The sequence below is a fragment of the Equus przewalskii genome, chromosome 13, assembly GCF_037783145.1.
Source record: "Equus przewalskii isolate Varuska chromosome 13, EquPr2, whole genome shotgun sequence".
Taxonomy (NCBI): domain Eukaryota; kingdom Metazoa; phylum Chordata; class Mammalia; order Perissodactyla; family Equidae; genus Equus; species Equus przewalskii.
Window position 1 is genome coordinate 92,240,789 of NC_091843.1, and position 25,918 is coordinate 92,266,706.

The window sequence follows — 25,918 nt, forward strand, 5'->3', positions numbered from 1 at the left end:
CATTTCACCATTGTGGTTTTCACTCCTAACGTTTCCCTTTAGTTGATCTCGCGCTCTTCTGTTTCTTTGCCGAGGCTGTTTCTTTGCAGGGGCTTTCTCTCTTTCCACGGCTTAGTGTGCTGGCGACTGCTCGTCGAAGCGTTCTGATCGCAGCTGCTGCTTCACACGGTCTCCCGTCTCTGCCATCCCGGTGTTGGCTTCTGCTGGCTGTCTTTTCCTTCACTTTAAGGTCTTTCTGGTTCTTGGTACAGCCACCGGTTTTCTGTTGGGACCTGGACGTTTTGATATTATGGTTTGAGACTCTGGATCTTACTTACGCCTTTGGTTTAGCTGGGTTTTTCTTTTGACACCGCTCTGGCAGGGGAAGACGAGCGGGGCCACCATGTCACTGCCAGCGGCGGGGAGAAGTCAGGTTCCCTCCTCGGTCTCCGTTGGCACTGAAGGGTGGGCTCCCGGGTGGAGCTGGGATTCTGGTTCTGCACGTGGTGGGGTGTGTGTGTTTGTGTGTGGAAGGGCAGCTGGCGGGGAGGGAGGTCCCGGCTCCCCCCAATCCTCTCTGAGACCACGCCAGTGCAGGAGTTGGGTGCTCCATGGCGGTGAGGGTGGAAGTCCTGACTCCTGCTCGCTCTCGGCTGGCGCCAGCGAGGTGGAGGACTGTGTTTTTCCTGTGGCATGTGGCTGGAGTAGAGCGGTCCTTGTCCCTTTCTGGTCCTGTGGCTGAGAGAACAGGCCCTTGTTAGGGTTTGCTTTTACCTGTGCCCACTGGCGATTCTGGGTTGCCAGCTCCTTCAGCTTCAAGTTTTGATTTATGAGGCAACAAGAAAACCCAGGGGCTCCCCATCGTGTCATTCCTCAGGATGCAAGGTCCCTGGCCGGCCCACCTTCCTCTCTCACCTCTCAGTCGTGTTGTTTGTGTTTTGGGTATAATGTCCTGGGATCATGGTTGTGCTCAGTGGGAGGAATTAGCGAAAAGTATGTCTGCTCCGCCTTCAAGAAGGCAGCAGAGGTCTCCTCTGAAAATCTAATTTTAAATAGACATATTTATTCCCCTATCCATTCTCATTATAAAAGTTGGCAAGATCTAGAAAGCAGAAGGGCGTCGCATGGTCCCAGTCCCCTGACGTTCTCTCTGCCGTGGCTGGGCTCATGCTCTGGGGCCCTGCGTGCTGCGTGCGTGCTTCTCCCCAGCATGAGGGCATCACCCCGTCGGGTCCAGAAGGCCCTGGGGATGCTGCCGGGTAGCCATGTGGAGTCGGTCAGTGACTGGAGTGTCGCTGACTGCTCTCCTGCCCTGGGACTTGGGTTTGTTTCTGAGATGCTGTGAGCATCTTTGCCCGCCTTGTTTTGGGGTCGAGTCTCTTTTGATAACACACATTGCTGTTTTTTCCTTCAGAATCTGCAGAACCAGACCCTCCGCGGTGCTGCCGTAGAGCACCGATTTCTTTGCTGTTTCATCAGTAGTAGCGATTGCCTTCTTTTCCTCGTAAAGAGACTGTCAGGGAGGAAAAACACTTTTTCCTGTAGTTCTCTTAGGTTCAATGGCTAGAGCCCTGCAAACTGAACTGACAAAAGAGATTAATAGGAGAAAAAGATGTATTTCATCTGCTTATGGGTGCCTCACAGAAATGACATGAAAACTGAAGAAGGTGATCCGACCCCGAGGGTTATGTAGCATGTTCACCCAGGGCAGTAAGTTTACAGAGAAATGACGAGACACAGGAGAAGGGTTCTGAGCTTCCGGGGCGGTGAATCATGGGAATGTCTGTACCCGTGGACACCAGCGGACGATCGGGGTTGTGTGAGGTCTGTTGTGCTGTCTCGGGGATGGTGAGGCCAGCACTCTGCCTGGGCGTTAGGAGCCACTTTGCCCTTCTCGGTAGGAGAGGGAGCTGGATTCCTTCCCGATGCAGATTTGTGGCCTGTCTTTGGGCAGACGGGGAGAGTAGAGAACTTTTTCTTGGATCTTCTGTTTCTCAATTGCTTGCAGCTCAAAACAGTCCTTACCCCGATGCTTACCTTGGTACTTTGCGGGCAGGGTCCTATTCTGATCCCTTCGAGACCACCACCGAGTTTTCTCAGGTGAGCCGTGGCTCCCTGAGGCCTGTCTTCCATTCTGCGGAGCTTGTTTTTGCGGGACAGGCTCCCCCATGCTGGCCTCTTCTAGCAGCAAAGCCATGTAGGGATCCTTCAGATGCAGCCCCTCCGACTCCACCCCACCCCAGACGTGCTGGGGCAGAATGCGCATTTCTACCAAGATTCCCAGGTGATTCATATGTACCTCTGAGTTTGAGAAGCCCTGTTCCAAACTCTTGATTCATCTTCAGACATTTTTTAAATATTCTATTTATTTATTTTTAGCTTTTTCTTTGGAATTAATTTCAAACTTGGGAATGATTATAAGAGTAGGACAGAGACTTCCAAATACCCTTCACTTTAATTTCCCCATTCCCTCCCTTCTCTCCCTTGACCCCCTCTGTCTCACCTCCTACACTCTACACACATTTTTTTCCTCAATTTTTAGAAAGTAAGATGCAGACATTCTTGCCCCTTTATCTCTTGATTCATGCCACGGGGCCATATTTCCTGAAAGCAAGGACAGTTGCTGACATAACCACAGCATTTATCACATTCTGGAAATTTAACACTTAAACACATCCAGGGTCATGCTTCTCGTTGAGTCGTCCCGTCTGCAGCATTTCCTCTGGGTTTGCAGTGTCTGTCGTGTCATCGGTGATTCTGACGAGTGCAGACTGGACCTCGCCCAGGGCGGGTAACTGCCTGAGCTCCAGGCCGGGCTGAGTCATTCCCAGCGTGGCCACTTAGGAGGCAGCGAAGTCGTGCACCCGACGTGGGCTGTGCCAGCTCTGATCACTGAGGAAGGGTCTCCAGTGGTTGTTAATACGACGTATGTAGAGAATTTATGTATAATTGTCACACTGATACTTATGTTTTCATAGGAACTGTTTTCACTCTTCACCAAGATGATGACTAAAAGTGGTCTCTATGTTTTTACTTTTCTAAATCTATGTTTGAGCTGCAATTTACATACAATACACCTGTTTAAGAGTAAAGTTTACAGAGCGTTTGACAGCGGTCATGTAGCCATCGCCCTCAAGATGTGGCCCGTCTCCCTCACCCTAGAAGCTCCCTTCCGCCCCTTGCAGTGAAGCCATGCTCTCATGCCCAGGCCAGCACTGATCTCCTCTTTGTCACAGTAGATTTGCTTTTCTTGTTCTACAATTTTATATAAATAGAATCAAACAGTATGTTGTCTTCTGCGTTAGCATCAGTCGTGCGTGTATCAGAAGTTTGTTCCCTTTTTTTTTTGCCGAGGAAGATTCACCCTGAGCTAATATCTGTGCCAATCTTCCTCTATTTTGTATGTGGGATGACACCTCAGTGTGGCCACTGCCGAGTGGTGTAGGTCCACGCCTGGGATCTGAACCTGAACACCCGGTCCACCGAAGTGGAGCATGCCGAACTTAACCACTAAGCGGTGGGGCTGTCCCCTGGAAGTTGGTTCTGTATCCCGCGGAGCAGGCCTGCACTGTACAGCTGCTGCTGGTCCTCCACCGACCTCTTGACAGATGTTTAGGTCGCTTCCATTTGGGGCTGGTATGAATGGAGCTTCTGTGAACGTTTATATACAAGTCTTTGTGGATGTATGTTTTCATTTCTCTTGAGTAATTAGCTAAGAGTGAAATTGTCACAGGATGAGTGTCTGATTAATAACATGAGAAATGGCTGTTTTAGAGTGGTCTACCCACAGCAAATGAGAGTTCCAGTTGGTCCACTTTCACCACCTCTTGGTATTGTCATTTTTAAAAATTTATATATTTTGGCCATCAAAGTGAATATCTCCTTGTGGTTTTAATTTGCATTTCCCTGTTGACTTGTGAAGTTGAGTATCTTTTCATATGCTCGTGGATCATTTATATATCTTTTGTGAAGTGTCCAAATACTTTCCCTATTTACTGGGCTGCTTGTCTTATTGTGTTTTAAGAACTTTTTTTTTTTAAAGATTGGCACCTGAGCTAACATCTGTTGCCAATCTTCTTTTTTTTCTTTTTTCTTCTCCCCAAAGTCCCCCAGTACATACTTGTATATTCTAGTTGTGAGTGCCTCTGGTTGTGCTATTTGGGAGGCCGCCTCAGCATGGCGTGATGAGCGGTGCCATGTCCATGCCCAGGATCCAAACTGATGAAACCCTGGGCCACCGAAGCAGAGCACGCCAGCTTAACCACTTGGCCATGGGGCCGGCCCCAGAACTTTTTAAAATATATATATTCTGGACAAAAGTCCTTTGTCAGATGTATGTATTGGGAATATTTTCTTCCAGTCTATGGCTTGCCTTTTCATTGTTTAGTGATGTCTTTGAAGATTAGACATCTTTAATTTTGATGAGGTCACCTTTATCAGTTTGTTTCTTTTATGGTTTATGCTTTTTGTGTCTTGTCTAAGAAACCTTTTTCTACCCAAAGGCCACAAAGATTTTTCTCCTACCTTTGTATCTTCTGGGAGTTGTATATCCGTACACTTTACATTTAGGTCCTCGATTCGTTTCAAGTTGTTTTTCGTGTGAGGTCTGAGGTGTAGGGGTCATTTTTTTTCATGTTGATATTTGCTTGTTTTACCACCATTCACTGAAAGGATTTTCCTTTCTCCCCTTGAACTGCCTCAGCCCCCTTGTCACAAATCAGCCATCCATGTGTGTCTGAGCGTCTGGGCTCTACTCCATCGGTCTGTGCTTTGGTCCTTCGTGCTGGGACCGCTGTCACTTTGTAGTAGGTTTGGCAGCTGGTTAGTGGGAGTCCCCCACTAGGAATCTTGTTTTTCACAATTCTTTTGGCTACTCTAAGTGTTTTGCCTGTCCTTATAAATTTTAGGACCAGCACATCAATTTCTAAAAAAAAAAAGCCACCTGGCATTTTTGTGTGGAATTGCACTGAATTTATAGACCACCGAGGGCCAAGTTGGCCTCTGAACGGTGTGGAGTCTGCTAGGAGCATGTCAAACCCTCCCGTTCACCGACTTCTTCAGTGTTTGAGTGGGGTACATATTCTGTAAACATTTTTTATAAGAATTTCATGATTTTTGATGCTATTGTAAGCGGTATGGTTTTTAATATTTCACCTTCCAGTTCATTTAGAAATACAACTGATTTTTGCGTATTGATCTTCCATCCAGCAGTTTTGTTAATTGTACTTCTTAGTATCGAGGCTTTTCCGGAGGTTCCAGGGGATGCTGTGATTCAGCTGTGGGGATTTTCGCTACAGTGGTTCAAGTGTTTCCAGCACATTTTTAAGGAAAATGACCAGATGATTGTTGATGAAACTTTATCCTCTTTCTCTCTGAATATTCATTAAAGTGATGATTGATATAGTATTTTATGTACACGTTTCACATACTAGTGAAGGGGAGCTTCTTTTCACGTGTTGTAAAGTGTTTTCTTTCTCGGTCCCCTGCGCATGTTGGGATAGAAGGTGTCTCCAGCTGCGTTGTAAGCTCTGTGTACTTGAGGTCTTTTGTCTTTCATAAACAGTGAACGTTGGTTCCCAGTTTACCATTTGTCTTTAATTTCATTCATGGTGTTTCATTACTGTAGATATTTATAATTTTTATGTGAAACATCTGCCAGTTATTTCTTCATATGGTCTCTCTCTATTTTTAGTCTCTGAAAGCCATTTTTTTTTCTTTTGGTACTTCAAGGTTTTTATTTTTATATTAGTTATGACGAAGGATCAGAACCTAGTTTTATTTCTAAATAGTCAACCGCCTATCTCAGGCACATTGGATAAAAGTCATCTTTTTCTTTCCCCATGGATTAGGGTTCTTTTTTTTCTTGTAGATTAAAATTGTATGTGTACCAGATTCTGTTTCTGCACTTTTTCTTCTCTGTGTTGGTCTGTTTTTGTTCCAAAACCACATTTCTGATTTTGAAGCTGTTTAATCAAAATTATCACCATACTAATTTGTTAAACATTTTCTTGCAGTTCCTTCTGTACCACTAATATTACTGATTATACCACCATAAATTGATTGCAGCACATTTAGAATCTTTTTTAAATTTTTAAATTGAAATAATGTTATACTTTCTTTTTTAATAGTGAAGTATATTCACTGCATAACACAGTCTGGTTAAAAGACTAGGAAGAAACAACCCATTAGAAAATAGAAAAATAGGCAGAGAAAATAAACGAGCATCTCAAAGAGGACGAAACCTGATTGGCCAGTAGACTCAGGAGGGGATGCGAGTCAGGGAAACGTGGCTCTGCAGCCACGAGCACTGTGGCCACGGCCCGGCCAGGACCCGGACGTCGGGCGCGGCCCTGGGGGCGTAGTCAGGGGCTCCTCTGAGGGAATGATGTGAAATACTCGGTAGCTGTGAAGATGTGCTCCTGGTGGTCCAGTAGCGCCCCCTCCACGTGTCCACCTGGAGACACTTACACAGTGATGGGGAGACAGACGGGGGTTCATTAACTGCTGCTTGTACTAGCAAAATACTCGGAAAAACCTAAATATTATCGACAGAAGAATGGGTAAAATCAACTGTGCTGCATGAAATTATGCAGGTTAGTTTGTCGATGAACTAGGCCTCCATGGACGTGAGTAAATGGAATGGAGAGTGTAAGGCAAGTTTAATATGATTTAAAGTCATACAAAACAGTGCTATGATGCCATTTTGAGCCATATTCAGAGGCACTGGGAGTTTAAAAGGCACATACTGAATAGTAAACACCAGGTCCAGAGTGTGGCTCCTCAGAAAGTCTGGGGTGTGACGTGAGCAGGAGCTCAGAGACCTCAGTCCCGTCTGTGACCCACCACGCCCTTCAAGGAGAACCTGAAGCAGACAGCTTACCTGCTGGTGGTTTTTACATCATAGCGGTGGGTACATGGGTATCCGTTTCTTCAATTTTTAATAATAACATATGACTGTTACTTGCTCAGGGTAAGTCTTAAGACACTAGAGAAAAGCGTAAAAAAGGAAAACCTCGCACAAGTCTACCAAACAGTGTGTTCCATGTCCTTTTACACACGTGTTTGCGCACATCTCTCGTGATTTCCTTAGGAGAATTCCTAGAAGTAGGATTACTGGGTCACAGTCTCCCAAACCCAGCCCAGAAACGTGCATTTCCCCCAAGCACGTATAGGGGCCTGTCTTCTTCCTCCTCAGGGAGCCAGGAACATTGCACTTCTAGTCTTCTGATCAGATGGACTTGGGCAAAAAATCACAAAAAACAAGAAACCCCAAGTGATTGTAAACATGTGACTGTTGATTTTCACTCATGTTCCTGATGATTGACATTTAAAGACACAATCTGTGTTTAGCAAGATTTCTAGGGCCTATTAGAAAGCTTTCACCACCAATTCCCAACCTTGACTTCACATCACCCTCACCTGTGGAACTCATCATAGTCTTTTCCTTGAAAAGGTAATGCTATTTCCTAATTCGGAAGACGCCAGATGATATTGCTGAACCGGTGTTCAATTTCTCGGGAGTTTAGAGTAGTTTCTCAACCACAGCTCTCTTCACACTTTGGCCAGACAGTTCTTTGGTGCTGGGCCCCAGAGGGGGCTGAGCAGCATCTCTGGCCTCCACCCACTCTATGCCCACTAGTGCCCACGCCCAGTGGTGACAGACAAAAATGTCTCCAGGCATTGCCAAGTATCCCCTGGGTGCAGAATCAGGCCCCCTTGGTTGAGAACCACTGTGCTAAAGTGTGTGCGGATGTCGGAGTGTTAACTTCTCTTAGCTCTCATGCTGATGCACGTGGAGGTGCTGTGTCCTGGTGCCTGTGGCTCTCCAGTGATCCAGGGCAGCGAGTAAACCTGCCACCCGCCCCAGGTGTGGGGCATGTGACACAGGCCAGTGCTGACTTGATGAATCCAGTCGGGAGGCTTGTATACCCTCCATGTTCATTGTATTACTCTCTGTTTTCTCTAGGTTCAATTTTAAAAAGTTAAAAGTGTGTATGTGGGGGAGGAGGAGTCCAGAGGTACCAGAAGACATTCATTGAAAACTTTTTTCCCAGCCCTGTCCCCCGACACTTGTCCCCCAGCCCCCAGGGCAGCCACGTGGCAGTAACTGGTAATCTTCCGAGACTGAGGCAGGTGTGAGGACACGGGTTTAACACATTAGGAATTCTTTTTCACTTTTTTTAAACAGATGTTAGTTTATTGTACAGTATTATATGGGCTGCATTTCCCCCCCCAAATTTTGTTTAGACGTCCTTTCCAATTAACTGTATAAAGGACTTTTTTTAAACCTCAAATGGAATTTTATTTTAAATACTTTGTGGTTGAAACACTTTGCAGAAGCTATGTGCCTTGTTAAGCCACTATCCAGTGAATGCTACATGCAGATGATTTCTATAACCATATGGAGAGAGAGATATTTACACATCCTAGTAGAAATGCTACATTTGTGTATTTCTGTTCTGGCATTAGACAGAAATGTCATCTAGACCAGTAATTCTCCATCTTTCACATTTTACTTCTTCCAAATATTCTAAAATCAAATAAGGTTTCAGATTGTTAAAAAATGAATAATTTTTCAATGACATTTATTGTTACCATCAATCTATTATCATATTAATATTTACGGGAAACTTGAGACCCTAACTTCATGCTTCAACCTGCAAAGATCTCTATTTCCATTTTCCAGAAGACTTCTTTATCTTTATGGTCTCCTGGCACTATATGGATATGCCATCATTTTTTAACTTGAAATTAATTTTTGACCTGTTCCCATGGTCCGTGACTCAGTGTGTAAGAGAAGTCTGCCTAACCCTGGTCCCTGCCCACGAAGCGTCTAGACAGCCTCTGCACAGGTGCCTTTCCTGTGGCGACACCCCTCGGCAGGCTCCTCCTCAGCTGCAGAGGCCCGCGTCCTTTCTGGTGGGGTGCGGTCTAGCCCAGCAGGATGGTTTACTTTAGTTCCCTGCCTACGGGTGGGGCGTTTCTGTCTTCATCTCGTCTACGCTGCTGCGCAGGAGCAGCTCGGACCTCGCGCGCCGCTCGCGCGAAGGAAACTCGAGGCGGCTGGAGTCTGCCCACCTCGGGTGCGCGGTTCAGCCCCTAGCACTGCGTAGGGGGCCTGTCCCTTCACATCCCTGTCCACCCCGGGAGGCATCCCCCTTTGGAGTCGGCCAGACCAGCCGGGTTCGGGTGGAGCTCGGGCTGGCCTGGCCTCCGCTGGCCCTGCCCCCGCCGGGCGTCCTGGGCGCTGCGCTGCGCCCGCTGCTCCCCGCGTCGGGAGCGGCCCTCCCCCAGCTTGTCCCTGCACTGAGGCGTCCGTCTTGTTCTGTGGTTTCAGAACCGGGTTTCTCCTTTCAAGGACATGATCTTCTGCTTCTCGGAAGAGGACTGGTCCCTTCTAGACCCCGCCCAGACCGGCTTCTACGGAGAGTTCATCATCGGGGAGGACTGCGGGGTCTCGCTGCCTGCACGTAAGCCCCGACGCCCCCGTCTCCTGAGACAGGGAATGGGGGCGCACATCTGCCCTCGCTGTCCACGGAGGTCCCCTGTCACACTGCCCGAGGGCACGTTCCAGGTGGCCCTCCACCTGCCGCTGTCACCTGTAGACCAGGCTCCTGCTACAAGAGCGCATTGCCCGGCCGCTGTTCCCCTGGCCTCCTCACCTCGTGGCTCTCTCCATGTCGGGTTTTCTAAGCCCCAGTCCCACCGCTTGCCCTTCCGCCGTGTGTCCCTCTGGTGTCTCTCTCCTGGATCTGTCCCGGAGTCCCCACTCTCCACCGGCCCTGGTTTCCTGCGGGAACAGTTCACCGACGAGTGTGTATCCCTCCTCTTCTGTGAACAGATGACCCAGCTGCCCAGCTGGACGTCTCCCAGGGAGAGGAGGACGGGCCTCGTGGGGCACAGTTGCAGGACCTCCAGGGGAAGGACACAGCCCAGGTCTCCTACTTGAGTGAGTCGTAGTCCAGAGCTGGGTGGACGGAGCCGGGTGGAAGGCAGGCGGGTCCCTCTGCCGACTCTGCAGCCCTCCTCAGCCTAGACTGGGTCTCCGTAGGGTGTATCTTGCCCCCCCCCCCCCCAGCCCCGGCTCCTCAAAAGAGCGTGTGGGCTTGGACTCCCTCAGCCAGGGACCAGCGTATGACAGGAGTGTCTTCTCTGCTGTAACTCACTGCTCTTTTGAGCTGACGACCCAGTCGCCCCTCCACACTTGAGTTGGATGCTCTCCAAGAGTCACTTAGGGGAGGAGAGGACGTTCCTCTGCTCGGCTGGGCACTGGGCACAGCGCTCTGTACACCCCGCCTGGCTCGTCCTTCCAACCACATGCTGCAAGTGGTTTGAGGAAACCGAGTCTGGGCAGGTGCTGGGGCCTGGGTGACGTGACCCGGCTCAGCAGTAGCAGTTACCTGGCCTACCCCTCCACCCCCCGCCCCAGCTTGCTGTGTCACCAGAACTGGAGTTTGCAACCACTGTGCTGTACTGTCTCAGGGTGTCTGCTCCTTCATGGAGAAGCTTCTTGGGTGTCAGCACAGCCCCAGCCCCTTCCCCTTTGGAGCCACAGAGCAGAGCAGGTTCGGCTCACCATCCCCCCGGAACAAGCATCTGGGGCCTCTGCTGTGGCTGGCTCCCCGTGCCACCCCTGCCCGGCAGGCTCTGTGCAGGCTGTGTCTCTGCTGCATCTGAAGGACCCTGGGGTCTGTGGGTGGAAATGAGCACAGGGCTGGCAGGTGCCTGTGCACAGTCCAGTAGACAGGGCAGAACTGGAGTCCACTTTAATTCTGTTTAGCTTCAGCCCAGGGCTGCCCTCGGATCACGGCCAGGCATCTGTGAACATACCTCCCCAGCTAGTGCTGCGGCTGTAGGACAAATCAGTTTTTCCATTTTCTCCTCCGGAGACTTTTCCAGCCTCCAGCCATTCCAGGTAGATGAAAGACGAAAACGGGAAGAGCCCCCAATGCCAGAGTTCCAGACCTGCCAGCAGACGGCGCTCGTGCAGAGCACCTGCCCAGGTAGAGGGGGAGGCTGGGGGTGCCTGTGTGCAATGTGCAGCATGAGTGTGTATCCATGTGTGGTGTGTGTGAGTGTGTGTGCATATGCAGCTGTGTACGTGTGTCCATGTGTGGTGATGGAATGTGTGGTGTGGTGTCTAGTGTGTCTGGAGTGTTGCATGCCTGTGAGAGTGTGTACATGTGTGGTGTGTAAGTGAACTTGTGTCTACGTGTGTGTGCATGCACATGTGATATGTGTGTCTGGTGTGGTGGATTGTAACACGTGTGATGTGTATGTGTGTGATGTTTGCATGTGTGTATAGTGTGTTTGTGTGTGTGGAAGTGTGCACTCTGTAGTGTGTGTGGTGTATGTATATGCACATGTGCTGGTGTTGGGGGTGGTGGGGTGGGGACTTGAACTCTCTAGGGTCCCTGCTGTCGGCTCCTGGAGGTTCTCAGCTGCTTGTGCTCGTTGTGTTTTGCTAGGATCTCCCAGCCGGCTCCTGGCCTGAGCCCCTCCCCTCCTCACCCTCCCCTAGTGGGTGGAAGCTGGGTGCTGAGGTGTGTGTGGGCCTTCTCGGAGTATATGTCTTCCCTGAGCGTGGAAGGCTAGAATCTCTGGGCAGAGTCTTGGGGTTCAAGAACAGGTTTGCAGAATGCAAAGCTGAGGGACCTCGAGGGGTGGCTCCGGTGCCCTCGGAGCAGCCAGTGTCGAGACTGAGTCACGTGGGTAAAGTTACCACCTGCAGGGGCAAAGCCTGGAATCCGGCCTCAGGGTTCAGACGCCCTTCCAACGTCACGCCCGTGTCTCTGTTCTTGCTTGAACCCGTGTGTCCCGGTTTTCTGCAGCTGTGGAGACTGACTCCCAGTCTGCCTCACCCGTGATGCCTTTTGGAGGCAGGCTTTGTGGGGCGTTGTGGTGTTTCCGCCCAGCCCCGTGCAGGGCTTGCAGCCCTCTGTGTCCCCATCGCGTGTGGACAAAAGGGGTTTGATGTTCTTGTGAATCTATGGCAGATCTGGAAGGACAGTCCCCTCTATGCACAAGCGGCAGTGGTCACCCCGGTTTTCTCAGGAGCCTGCTCCACACGCAGGGGTCATCGCGTGTGGCCCATTCTCGCTCAGGCTGATGAACGCCTGGTGCTCAGGTGCATTTTGAACCCTGTCTGGCCCCTGCCTGCCCACAGCCTGTCCCTTGGCCCCGTCAGGATGGTCATCGTCACGGGGTTTTCAACGGTGCTGTCCCTGTCCTCGGCTCTGACACACAATCTGTCTTGAAACGGCGGGAAACCGGGGGCTGCTCTCTGAGAACAGGGCAAGATGACGGATTTCAGAGAATAGACAGTGTTTTTATTCTGTAACTTCTGCCCGTGCCCTCTGACAGCAGGTGAGGGGCCCGCATCCCGCATCCGCCCTCCCAAACCGTCCCTTTGTGCAAATCCGACCAGCGCTTTATAATGCTGCCTTGGGGTGGAATGTCTTCTTGTTTGCTGCCTTTCCTTGCTTCTTTTTTCTCCCCCCTCCCATTTGGAAGCCTGTTGTGTCCCAGCACTGCACCGGTGTAAGGTCTTGCCGCGATTTTTTGCATTGTGTCCTTGCAGCACCTTCTGAGGTGGGTACTGTCTTAGCCAGCACAGGTACTATAGCAAAATTCCGGGGGGCGGTTTAAACATCAGACATACATTTCTCACAGTTCTGAGTCTGGGAGGTCCCAGGTCTAGGCAGAGGTGGAACTGGTGTCAGGTGAGGGCTCTCCACCTGCCTTGTGGACAGCTGCCTTCTCCCCCTGCGCTCACGTGGCCTCTCCTCGGTGCATGCTCGTGGACACTGAGAGAGCTCATGTCTCTTCCTCTCCTTATAAGGGCACTAACCCCATCACAGGGGCCCCACCTTCAAGACCTCGTTAACCCTAAATACCTCCAAAGGCCTCAGCTCGTAGATCACCTTGGGGGTTAGGGCTTCAGTGTACGAATTTTGTGGGGACACACATTCAGCCCAGAATAGGCACATGACATCTCTGTCTTGCTGCTGGCGCACCCAAGCAGGAGTCGCATGCCCAGGGCCCCACGCTCACAGGCCATGGGTATCAGATTGCGGATCTGAACCCCTGCGGTCAGGCTCTAGGCCCGTGCTTTTTACTCCATGTTATCGAGCCATAGTGGGCTTTTTCTATGGATTTGTAGGAACTCAAAATTATGGGTCTGAATCTGTCGCCTCTTATGTATTTGCATGTAATTCCTCTCATTTTTAAACTTTGGTCATTTGTCTTTCAGCACATAAATGTCTTTTTTTCACATTTTTAAAATGCCAATACACTTATTCATCATCTCCTTTTTTGGTTTTATGTCTTGCTTGAGAGCGCTCTCCCCATCCTGACTTGTAAGAATATATTTTTGTACCCTTGTCGTTTTGTTTCCTACCATCCCTGCTTCCCTCAGCCCCTTCAGCTCCCGGCTTCCTTCCTGAGGGGTCAGGTGCCGAGCTGGGCCCACGCCGTTGCCCCTCAACACACCAGCAGCCTGGCGTTCCCCGGCCACACACAGCAGAGCCGCAGGCTTGGGCACCCTCCCTGTTTGTACTCAGTGCTAAGCTTAGCTCCCTGGCATTCCTCTCCCTGTGCGTCTTGGGTGCACCTCCGAGTCCCAGCTCATCCACTGGGAATTCCTCACTGCTGTGTGATGGCGCACAGCACTATTGCTGATTTATCCCCCCTTTAAGGAAACTCTGCAGTTGTTCCTGGTCACTTTGGCTGGTCTGAGGGGCTGTCGTCCCGTACGCACAATGTTAGTTTCTTGGGGCTGCCGTAACAAAGGACCCCAGCCTGACAGGATCCGACACCAGAAAGTGACTTTCTCACAGTTCTGGAGGCCGAAAGTCAGAGACTCCATGTGTCAGCCTGGTGGACTTCTCTTGAGGCCTTTCTTCTTGGCTTCTATGTAGCCGGGTTTATTTTTGTCTTTTTTATTGTGGTAACATTGGTTTATAACATATAAATTTCAGGTGTTCATCATTATATTTCAGTTTCTGTGTAGATTACATCATGTTTCCCACCCAAAGACTAATTATAATCCATCACCACACACATGTGCACAGTCTCCCCTTTCGTCCTCCCCGCTTCCCCTCTGCTAACCACAATCTGTTCTCTGTCTCTGTGTGTTTGTTTCTTTGTCATTGTTTTAGCTTCCACATATAAGGGAGATCATACAGTATTTGACTTTCTCTGAGTGGCTTATTTCGCTTAGCATAAAACCCTCAAGGTCCATCCCTGTTGTCACAAGTGGCCAGATTTCATCTTTTCTGATGCTGAGTAGTATTCCATTGTGTGTGTATACCTTATCTTCTTTATCCATTCGTCCCTTGGTGGGCACGTAGGTTGTTTCTGGATCTTGGCTATTGCGAATAAGGCTGCACTGAACATAGGGATGCAAATATCTTTTGGAATTAGTGTTTTTGTGTTCTTTGGATAAATACCCAGAAGTGGAATAGCTGGATCATATGGTAGTTCTATTTTTAATTTTCTGAGGAATCTTCATACTGCTTTCCATAGTGGCTGCACCAGTTTGTACTCCCACCAGCAGTGTATGAGAGTTCCCTTCTCTCCACATCCTCTCCAACACTTGTTATTTCCTGTCTTGTTAATTATAGCCATTCTGACGGGAGTGAGGTGATATCTCATTGCAGTTTTGATTTGCATCTCCCTGATTGATAGTGATGTCGAACATCTTTTCATGTGCCTGTTGGCCATCTGTATATTTTCTTTGGAAAAATGTCCGTTCATATCCTCTGCTCATTTTTTAATTGAGTTGTTTGTTTTTTTGACATTGAGTTGTATGAGTTCTTTATGTATTTTGGGTATTAACCCCTTATCACATATATGGTTTGCAAATATCTTCTCTCAATTGTTAGGGTGTCTTTTCATCCTGTTGATGGTTTCCTTTGCTGTGTGGAAGCTTTTTAGTTTGATGTAGTCCCATTTATTTTTTCCTTGTGTTTCCCCTGCCTGAGTAGACATGGTATTTAAAAGATGCTGCTAACACTGATGTCAAGGAGTGTACTGCCTGTGTTTTCTTCTACGAGTTTCATGGTTTCAGGTCTTACATTTGAGTCTTTAATCCATTGCTTTTTTTGCATATGTGCACTTTTTTTTTAATTGAGATAATGGTTTATAACATTGTGAAATTTCGGTTGTACCTTGTTATTTGTCAGTCACCATATAAATATGCCCCTTTTGCCCAACCCCCCTTCCCCTCTGGTAACCACTAAACTGTTCTCTTTATCCACGTGTTAGTTTATCTTCCACATATGACTGAAATCAGATGGTGTTTGTCTTTCTCTGTGTGGCTTATTTTGTTTAACATCATACCCTCAGGGTCCATCCATCCAGGGTCATTGCAAATAGAATGATTTTGTCTTTTTTTATGGCTGAGTGGTATTCCGTTGTGTATATATACCATATCTTCTTTATCCAATTGTTACTTGATGGGCACTTGGGTTGCCTCCACTTCTTGGCTATCGTGAATGATGCTGCAGTGAACATAGGGATGCATAAGTCTCTTTGAATTGTTGATTTCAAGTTATTTGGATAGATACCCAGTAGTGGGATAGCTGGATCATATGGTATTTCTATTACTAATTTTTTGAGAAATCTCCATACTGTTTTCCGTAGTGGCTGCACCAGTTTGCATTCCCACCAACAGTGTTCCCTTTTCTCCACAGCCTCTCCAACATTTGTTATTTTTTGTCTTGGTGATTATAGCCATTCTAATGGATGTAAGGTGATATCTTAGAGTACTTTTGATTTGCATTTCCCTGATGATTAGTGATGTTGGTTGTCTTTTCATGTGCCCGTTGGCCATCTGTGTATCTACTTTGGAAAAATGTCTGCTCATATCCTCTGCCCATTTTTTGATCTTTTTTTTTCTTTAGTTCTATGAGTTCTTTATATATTTTAGAGATTAAGGCTTTGTCAGATAGATGATTTGCAAATATTTTCTCCCAGTTGGTGGGTTGTCTTTCTGTTTTGTTCCTGGTTTCCTTTGCCTTTCAAAAGCTCTTTAGTCTGATGTGGGTCCCTTTTGTTTATTTTTTCTTTTGTGTCCCTTGTCCAAGTAGACATGGTATTCAGACCTTCTAAGACCAATGTCAAAGAGTGTGTTTTCTCTGTTTCTGTATTTCTATATTTTCTTCTAGGAGTTTTATGGTTTCAGGTCTTACCTTCAAGTCTACTGTCCATTTTGAGTTCATTTTTGTGCATGGCAAAAGATAATGATCTACTTTCCCTTCTTTTGCATGTGACTGTCTAGTTTTCCCAACAGCATTTATTGAAGCAACTTTCTTGTCTCCATTGTATGTTCTTAGCTCCTTTGTCAAAGATTAGCTGTCCGTAGATGTGTGGTTTTATTTCTGGGCTTTCACTTCTGTTCCATTGATCTGTGTGTCTGTTTTTGTACCAGTAGCATGCCGTTTTGTTTACTATAGCTTTGTAGTATATTTCTAAGTCAGCAATTGTGATGTCTCCAGCTTTGTCTTTTTTTTCAAGATTGCTTTAGCTATTTGGGGTCTCTTGTTCCCCATATAAATTTTAGGATTCTTTTTTCTATTTCCGTGAAGAATGTCGTTGGGATTGTGATTGGGATTGTGTTGAATCTGTAGATTGCTTTAGGTAATATAGACATTTTAACTATGTTTATTCTTCCAGTCTATGTACATGGAGTAACTTTCCATTTCTTTATGTCATCTTTGGTTTCTTTCAATAATATCTTATAATTTTCATTGTATAGGTCTTTCACTTCCTTGGTTAAATTAATTCCTAGATATTTTATTCTTTTTGTCTGATCATAAATGGGATTGTATTCTTGAGTTCTCTTTCTGTTAGTTCATTATTAGAGTATAGAAATGCAACTGATTTTCTAAGTTGATTTTGTACCTTGAAACTTTGCTGTACTTGTTGGTTATTTCTAATAGTTTTCTGATGGATTCTTTAGGGTTTTCTGTATATAAAATCATGTCATCTGCAAACAGCGAGAGTTTCACTTCTTCATTGTCTATTGGGACTCCTTTTATTTCTTTTTATTGCCTAATTGCTGTGGCCAAAACCTCCAGTACTATGTTGAATAAGAGTGGTGAGAGTGGGTACCCTTACCCTGTTCCTGTTTTCAGAGGGATGGTTTTCAGTTTTTTACCATTAAGTATGATGTTGGCTGTGGGTTTGTCATATATGGCCTTTATGTTGAGATGCTTTCCTTCTATGCCCATTTTATTGGGTGTTTTTATTATAAATGGATGTTGGGTCCTGTCAAATGCTTTCTTTGTGTCTATTGAGATGATCATGTGATTATTATCCCTCATTTTGTTAATGTGGTGTATCACATTGAATGATTTGCAGATGTTGAACTATCCCTGCGTCCCTGGTATAAATCCCACTTGATCTTAGTGTATGATGTTTTTAATGTATTGCTGTGTTCAGTTTGCTAGTATTTTTGTTGAGGATTTTTGAGTCTATGTTCATCAGCAATGTTGGCCTGTAATTTTCCGTCTTTGTGTTGTTCTTGTCTGGTTGTGGGAACAGGGTGATGTTGCCCTCGCAGAATGTGTTAGGAAGTGTTCTGCCTTCCTCAATTTTTTTAATAGTTTGAGAAGGTGCCACATATGAGTGAAATCATATGGTGTTTATCTTTTTCTCTCTGGCTTATTTCACTTAACATAATACCCTCAGGGTCCATCCATGTTGTTGCGAATAGGACAATTTTGTCTTTTTTATGACTGAGTATTCCATTGTGTGTATACACCACATCTTCCTTATCCAGTCATCAGTCGGCGGGCCCTTGGATTGTTTCCGTATCTTGGCTGTTGTGCATAAGGCCACAGTGAACATAGGTGTACATAAGTCTCTTTGCATTGTTGATTTCGTGTTCCTTGGATACATTCCCAGTAGTGGGATAGCTGGGTCATATGGTGCCTTTCTGTTCTTAATTTTTCGAGGAATCTCCATACTGTTTTCCATAGTGGCTGCACCAGTTTGCATTCCCATCAGCAGTTTTTCAGGGTTCCCTTTTCTCCACAACCTCTCCAACATTTGTAATTTTTTGTCTTGGGTCTTGTTTTTTAATCCACCCCACTACTCTGTCTTTCGATTGGAGAATTCAGTCCATCTACATTTAGAGTGGTTGTTAATAATATGAGGGCTTAATGCTGCCATTATATCTCTCATTTTCCAGTTCTGCATTTCCCTTGTTTCTCATCCTGTGTATTTCAGAATATCCATTCAGTTTGTTGGTTCTCTATGATGGTTTTCTTAGTTTTCTCTTTTTGTCATTTGTGTCTCTGTTCTGATTATTTGTTTAGTGGTTACCATGAGGTTTGTATAAAAAATCTCGTAGATGAGATAGTCCGTTTTCTGATAGCTTCTTATTTCCTTAAACTAAGCCAATTCCATCCCCTTCGTCTTCCACTTCTACGTTATTATTGTTGCAACTTATTCCATTTTGTGTTTTGAGTTTTTGGTTAAAATGAAGTGATTATAGTTTTTTGTTGTGTTTTTTTTGAGAAAGACTGGCCCTGAGCTAACATCCGTGCCCATCTTCTTCTACTTTATATGTGGGATGCCCACCACAGCCTGGCTTGCCAAGCGGTGCCATGTCCACACCCAGGATCCAAACTGGCGAACCCTGGGCCGCTGAAGTGGAACGTGTGAACTTAACTGCTGCACCACTGGGCCATCCCCAATTATAGTTGTTTTTGATGCTTTCCTTCCCATTATCTTTAATGTTATAATTAAGTGTTTGCTAACCTGTTCTGATAGAGAGCTGCAACTTTCTGATTTTGTCTACCTATTTATCTCCTTGCTCAAGGCTTCGTAAACCTTTCTTCTTTTTTGTTCAGGTATGAGGGCCTTCTTAAGCATTTCTTGAGCCAGGAGGTGGGGTGGGGGTGGGGGGGGTGGCCTTGTGGCAATGAACTCTCTCCACTTTTGTTTATCTGGGAAAGTTGTTATTTCTCCATCATATCTGAAGGATATTTTCACTGGATCTGGTATTCTTGGCTGAACGTTTTTGTCTTTCAGAATATTGAATATATCATTCCACTCTCTCCTAGCTGCTAAGGTTTCTGCTGAGAAATCCACTGAACGCCTGATAGGGGTTCCTTTGTAAGTTATTTTCTTCTGCCTTGCTGTTCTTAATATTTCTTCTTCGTCATTGATTTTTGCCAGCTTTACCACCATATGCCTTGCAGTAGGTCTTTTTACATTGATATAGTTAGGAGATCTATTAGTTTCTTTCCCCTTTATTTCCAACCCCTTCCCCAGGTTTGGAAAGTTCTCAGCTATCATTTCTTTGAACAAACTTTCTGCTCCATTCTCCTTCTCTTCTCCCTCTGGAATGCCTGTAATCCTTATGTTGTATTTCCCAGTTGAGTCAGATATTTCTTGGAGAGTTTCTTCATTTCTTTTCAGTCTTAGTTCTCTCTCCTCCATCTGAAGCACGTCTGTATGTCTGTCCTCCAGACTGCTGATTCGCTCCTCCATAATGTCTGCTGTTTTATGCAGGGGGTCCAGATTTTTATCTCATTCATCGTTTTTCATGTCCAACGTTTCTGATTGGTTTTTCTTTATAGTTTCAGTCTCTTTTGTGAAGAAGTTCCTGATTTCATTGAACTATCTGTATTTTCTTGTAATTCGTTGAGTTTTTTTAAGATAGCTATTTTGAATTCTCTGTCATTTAGATTATAAATTTCTGTGCCTTCAGGATTAATTTCTGGGTACTTGTAGTTTTCCTTCTGGTCTGGAGATTTAATGTATTTTTTCATACTGTTTGGTGTGGATTTGTGCCTCTGCATAGTGATAGTATCTGGTTGCAGCTTCCACCTGCCACCACTGAGTGGGAGTCAAGAGCTGTGTGTTCTGAGCCCACCGTGATCCACAGCTCGCTCACTCACAGCCATGGCTTTTCTGTCTGTGTGGGTGCTCTGGCTGACTGGCTGAACTGGAGCACCGGACAGGGGGAGGGGCGCTTTCTTTCACCTGCACGATCCCAAGTGCATTCTCAGTCTGCCCTCACTGTCTGCTCTCCTGGTGTGCTGGCTTGGAGTCACCCCCGCAATAGCTTAGCCACCTCTGGGTGGGGCTTTCCCATGGGCTGTGAGGGAACTTGGAGAACAAGGGTGTCCCCATGGAGGGCCGCCCCCTCCCCTATCTCCCTTCAGAACTGCATGTGGTCCGGAGCCCAGGGTCACTGCCATTGGGGGAGGGAGAGCAGATTCCCCTTACCTCTTTCCACTTCCCTGGGGATCCAGCACCTCCACCTTCAGACATGTGGTTGCATGGGTCTCTCAGATGTCTTTTGTGTTGTGTGACTGTCCTCGGTTGGTATATGAATGTCCTTTTTGTTGTATCTTAGTGGGGAGAGCTCACTCCACTGTGTTGCTGACATCACTCTCTTTAATCTATCTTAGTTAAGTTTTGTGTATGGTGTTAGATAATGGTCTACTTTCATTCTTTTGCATGTTGCTGTCCAGTTTTCCCAGCACCATTTATTGAAGGAATTTTCCTTTCTCTATTGAATGTTTTTGGCTCCTTAGTCGAAAATTAGCTGTCCGTAGATGTATGGTTTTATTTCTGGGCTCTCAGTTCTGTTCCATTGATTTGTGTGTCTGTTTTGTGCCAGTGATGTGTGAAAGGTCTTCCTCTCTCCACAGCCCTTACCGTGCTCTGAAAGGATTTTCCCACCCACACCTGTTTAATGGTTACCATACTGTTTTGGTTACTATTGCTTTGTAGTATATTTTGAAATCAGAGAGTGATATACCTCCACCTTCGTTTTTTTTCCTCAGGATTGCTTTGGCTATTTGGGGTCTTTTTTTGTTCCATATTAATTTTAGGATTCATTGTTCTATTTCTGCAAAAAATGTTTTTGGGATTCTGATTGGGATTGCAGTGAATCAGAATGCTTTAGGAAGCGTGGACATTTTAACTATGTAAGTTCTTCCAGTCTTTGGCTCAGATCTCTGCCCATGCTGGGGCCTGTACCCTCAGGTGACAGTGGCAGCCTTGTGGACCTCTCAATTGCATTCTTGGAGGCATTCTTCCTGTTTCTTAAAGGATAACGTATGTTCCAGCCAGATACCTCTGCTGACCTGTTTGGTGGAATCCCAGAAGTCTGGCAGCCTTCCTTCAGTTCATCCTGTGTCTGTCCTTTTCAGTCCAAACTGACAGTGTTTCTGCTCAAATAAAATTCTCAAAAACACAGTTGGTCTCCCATGCGGGTGACAGGGGTCCCGTCCATCAGACCCGAGGGTCCTCTGCAGATCGTCCCTGGATCTCCGCATCTCCATTCCTGGCTCCTCCTGAAATGGTTGATCAGATGCATGGGTCACCCCCATAATCTCTTGAGCAAATGGTCATTCAGCCACATCCTTGGTGTCCTCTCCAGAACACACATTCTCATTTTTCCAATGTGGATGGACTGGGAGTTTTCTAAATCTTCTGGTCTCCCTCCGGCTCCCCAGTTTCACATTCTTCCCAAGCCCCTCCCCCTTGTTTTCTGATGGATAGACAAAGGCCCCATGGGCTCTGCCACTGCCTGGTGTCTCTCCTTCTCTGTGGCTTCTGGGTCTTCCTGCCCTCAGCTTCCCTGACTTACCAGAACTCTCCTCCCTCCAACAATTAAGTCCAAAATAACCGTATTCCTACTAATGTCTTAAGGGCCCAGCACTACTCCCCACCTTGTAGACCTGAGCCCCACATTTCACAAAAGGGAGGAAGCAGAGGCCCCAGGGGAGCTGTGCAACAGGCTCTGGGCTACAGGCCAGGACCTCACGTGAGGTTCCTGCTGCCCACCCACCTCCTCCTTGTGGTACCGCTTTCCAACATCACTCGGGATCCATTGAGTCAGCTTCAGTCTAGGTTATGAAGTGCAAAACATGTGCACCCACCACCACTGGTGGCTGCTGGTGGGCCTCAGATGTGACCCTCAGAGGGAGAGGTGCTGGTGGGGGACTCAGTGACCTGGCGGTCTGGGTCCCTTGAACGCCCTGACATCTGACAGCATAGCAGGCTCAGCGCCCACTTCACCCTTGAGTTTGCTTATGTGTATAGTGGGGTAAATAATGTGTTATTGGGTTGTGTCGAGGAGCACATGGGACTGTCAGAAGTTGTGCACAGCCCTGGAGCATTGACATGCTTAGGACCTGGTGGCCACCTCACCCTGCTCTCCACTCGTGGAATCTCTGGTCTTCCTCTCTCCACGGCCCTTACTGTGCTCTGAAAGGATTTCCCCATGCCTGTTTAATCAGGCAGTGCCGAGTGATGTGTGAATGGTTAAGAGTTTACACAGATAAATGCAAAGTCTTAGATCTTGGAGGGGTCTCAGTGGCTAGAAAAGAAAAAAAAAACAGGTTGTGGCTGTGGCTGAGGGTCAAGGGCTTTGTGGAAAGGGCAGGGAGGGGAGAGGAGAATGGGAGGACGGGTGGGCTCAGTGTGGCCCATGCTAAGGGTTTCCTTCTCAGGCTGCACCAGACATCCCTGCAGGGGGAAGCTCTCTTGCAAAAGAACCCACGAGAACCCTCCTGGTGGGGCTCCCTGGGGCTGGGGTGTGGCCTGGGCAGCACTGCTGACCTCCACGTTGTTTTCCTGTAGCCGCAGGCAACGCTCCGTCCCTGGAGCGCAGCCTGGACGAGGAGGTGACCATCGAGATAGTCCTGTCCAGCTCCGGGGACGAGGACTCCCAGCTCGGCTCCTACTGCACCGATGAGCCGCGGAGCCCCCCGGAGAAGCCGCACAGCCTCCCTGCTTCCCCCCGGAGTGGCGCCGAGGGGGCTGAGGTGCAGACCTCCTCTAGGAAGTCCTACGTGTGCCCCAACTGTGGCAAGATCTTCCGCTGGAGGGTCAACTTCGTCCGGCACCTGCGGAGCCGCCGGGAGCAGAAGCCGCACGAGTGCTCGGTGTGCGGGGAGCTCTTCAGCGACAGCGAGGACCTGGACGGGCACCGTGAGACCCACGAGGCCCAGAAGCCCTACCGCTGCGGCGCCTGCGGGAAGGGCTTCCGCCTCAACTCGCACCTGCTCTGCCACCGGCGCGTCCACCTGCAGCCGGATGGCCTGGCGCCGGTGAGGAAGAGGGAGCGAGCGGAGCCGGGGCCCACGGGCGGGGGTCCTGGTACCCTGCTGGGGAAGGGCCCGGCCAAGCTAGGCTTCCAGTGCTGTGACTGCGGGCGGGGCTTCCAGCGGCCCGACCACCTGGCCCGCCACCGCAGCGCCATCCACGAGAAGAGCCGGGCGCGGCCCCTGCAGTGCCGGTACTGTGTCAAGAGCTTCTCGCACAACTCCGACCTCCTCCGCCACCAGCGCCTGCACATGAAGCGCCGCTCCAAGCAGGCCCTGAACTCCTACTGAGCTGGGCCCAGCCTGCAGGTGCAGCCTGGCCTGCAGGTGTGGGCCCAGGTGCCGTCCCAGGTGCGATCCGCGGTCGGGTGTGGCCCCAACCTGGGCCAGGTGCATCCACTCATGCCCGGTACTGCCTGGGCCCCCCTCCCCATGGTGCACGTCCTCTGGGACAGGGCCCACTTGCTCCTGCCCTCTGCTCTCAGGTAGAAATGAGATAGTGGCCAAGTGAGCATTTGTTCTGTCTCTGCTGTGCCAAAAAGCAGGGAGGGTGTCTCACCACCAGCCCTGATTCTCCCTGTTTCCGGGTCTCACAGAAGCCCATCCAGTGCTTCCCCAGTGGCTGGGGGACTGGCTGCCCATCCAGTGGTGACCCTGGGGTGTGTCCTTCCCTGCACTCTCCCGTCTGCCCTAACTGCCTTCCTCTCTGACAGCAAGGAGTGGCAGGTGGGGCAAGGGCAAGGAGGAAGGCAGGGAGGCTGGGACCGGAGGGGACGTGGGGAGCAGGGCCGAGCACACCAGCCAGGCCACGTCATCCGAAGTCTGAGTCCCTGTCTCCATCTGGCCACAGGAACGCCCCACATTTCTCAGGCGGCCCTTTCAGGCTGGGAAGCCTTGGGGGTGCTTTCCGGAAGGGAAGCGGTATCATACCCCTTTATTTGTGATGGCGTCTGGTGCTAGGGATTGTGAGCTCATCAAGGGCAAAGCCCACGTTTTAGACTGTATGTTGCATCCCCTCCCCAAAATGTCGTGTCTTTGTACCTGCAGGCCCTTGGTCAGTAGTTGTGGGGTGGAAGTGGAGCCGTCATCATCTGAAAGGCACTTAAGTTCCCATTCGGTGGGGTCTAGGAATGGGGAGCTCAGCCTCCCTGTGGGGCTCTTCCGTCTGGGCGAGCTGAGCAGGGGAGACGGAACCTTCCGTGAAGTCATGCTCTGCACGTGTGTTCACTTGGCGTGTTGACTGTGTGAGTCTCCTAGGGCCGCTGTAACCGAGAACCAAAAACTGGGTGGCTGAGGACAATGGAAATCACGGTCTCAGTTCTGGAGGCCGGAAGCCCCAGATCGAGGTGTCAGCAGGGCTGGTCCTTGTGCGGGAGAGATCTGTTGCAGGCCTCTCCTCTGGCTTCTGGTGGTCGCTGGCAGTCGTTGGTGTCCCTTGGCTTGTGGAAGCATCACCCCATCCCTGCCTTCATCTTCACGTGGTGTCCTGTGTGCGTGTCTGTCTCCAAATGTCCCCTTTTATAAGGACACCAGTCATGTTGGATTAGGACCCACCCTGCTTACCACAGTATGTTCCCATCTAACCTGGTTACACCTGCGTGACCCTGTTTCCAAATAAGGTCACTTTCTGAGATACTGGGGTTAGCACTTGAATATATGAATTTTAGGGGGTGGGGAGCCACAATTCAGCCCACAACACCAGATAATCCTGATTCGCAGATGAGTCAGTACAGACTAGGGTTAGCTCTCTGTTCCATTGGAATAGGATTCGGACCCCAGCTTCTGCTTCCTGGGCAGTTGTCCCCTGCATGATAGTAGCCTGGGATTCTGGACTGAGAGTGACCGTAGGTAGCGAAACCTCAAGCGGTGAAAACTGTGGTCTTGTTCCCGGAAGACAGTGTCGGCTGGGCTCTGACGGAAAGCCTGGGGCTGTGGAGTAGCTGTGGCTGGACCTGGAAGCCAGCGGCCAGGCGGGTGTTAGAGTGTTTGTGTGTCAGGCCCGTCGGTGCGCAGCGAGGCCAGGTAAGTGAAGGCAAGGCCGTTGCTGCTCGTCACCCACTTCATCGTCACATTGAGACGCCGCTGCCACAAACCCGGTGAAAGTGTCACAAGGTTTTATAATTCGATTACTGTGCCCATGTAGACACATCTACATGCCCAGGAGCAGTAAATGCAATAAAACATTCGATCATACCCTGAACAAGAAATACACCGTCAGGCTCTTGTTTCTAAGTGGTTTGCCTCTTGTGTTGACGTGCCAGGAAAAGGGAAAAGGTGAGTCTCTAAGCCGACGGAGGGAATTCCAAATAGAAACCAGACTGTGTGTGCCCCCACCTGTGCCCTCTTGCCCAAGGGTTCCATGGTGGGAAGGCTGTTTACGTACCTGCCTCGGACATGTGTCAAAAGAGGAACATTACTCTCCTCGCTGGTGTATTTTACGTGTAAAATCTGATCATAAGAAAGACACAAAGGGAAAGTAACAGAACGGAGACCCTCGAGGAGACTGCATCTCAAGTCCCATCACATACTGTGAGGGAGCCCCCCATGCACTGCTCAGAGCTGACCAAGGCATCCAGCCACAATGTCCCAAGCCACGTTGCCACTAGATTCGGAAACCCTCCTGGGTGAGGTAGCTCAAATCCCAGGTTCGTATCACGCAGAAGAAGCCTGTGGGCTTATCTGTACTGGGGAAGCCCCAGGTGGCACTTGGCTTCAGCCAAGAAGAGCTGACCCCCTTGGTCCCTCGCAGGGGCTGGGCAGGCTGGTGAGCCACGTCTCCACCTTGCCATGGAGCCTCGCAGACCCACGTCTGAGGAGCCTCTGCCCACTGTTCCTCCAGTCCCTGTTCCCACAGACTCAGGTGC

The 25,918-nt window shown here is 48.6% G+C and overlaps 1 protein-coding gene across 10 annotated transcripts in view; it reads left to right on the plus strand.

Annotated features, from left to right (window-relative positions):
• ZNF496 (zinc finger protein 496) overlaps nucleotides 1-25,261 on the plus strand; it is a 39,463-nt gene extending 14,202 nt beyond the window's left edge. For 7 of the 10 annotated variants that reach the window (XM_070569917.1, XM_070569919.1, XM_070569918.1 and 4 more), the window contains 4 exons: nucleotides 9,317-9,449; nucleotides 9,821-9,928; nucleotides 10,869-10,982; nucleotides 22,591-25,261. In XM_070569917.1, coding sequence (XP_070426018.1) covers nucleotides 9,317-9,449; nucleotides 9,821-9,928; nucleotides 10,869-10,982; nucleotides 22,591-23,345 — 1,110 coding nt within the window. In that variant the 3' untranslated portion in view covers nucleotides 23,346-25,261. The remainder of the gene's footprint in view (nucleotides 1-9,316; nucleotides 9,450-9,820; nucleotides 9,929-10,868; nucleotides 10,983-22,590) is intronic. The other 3 variants (XM_070569921.1, XM_070569916.1, XM_070569920.1) reach the window with 1 other exon arrangement.
• The last annotated feature ends 657 nt before the right edge of the window (nucleotides 25,262-25,918 follow it).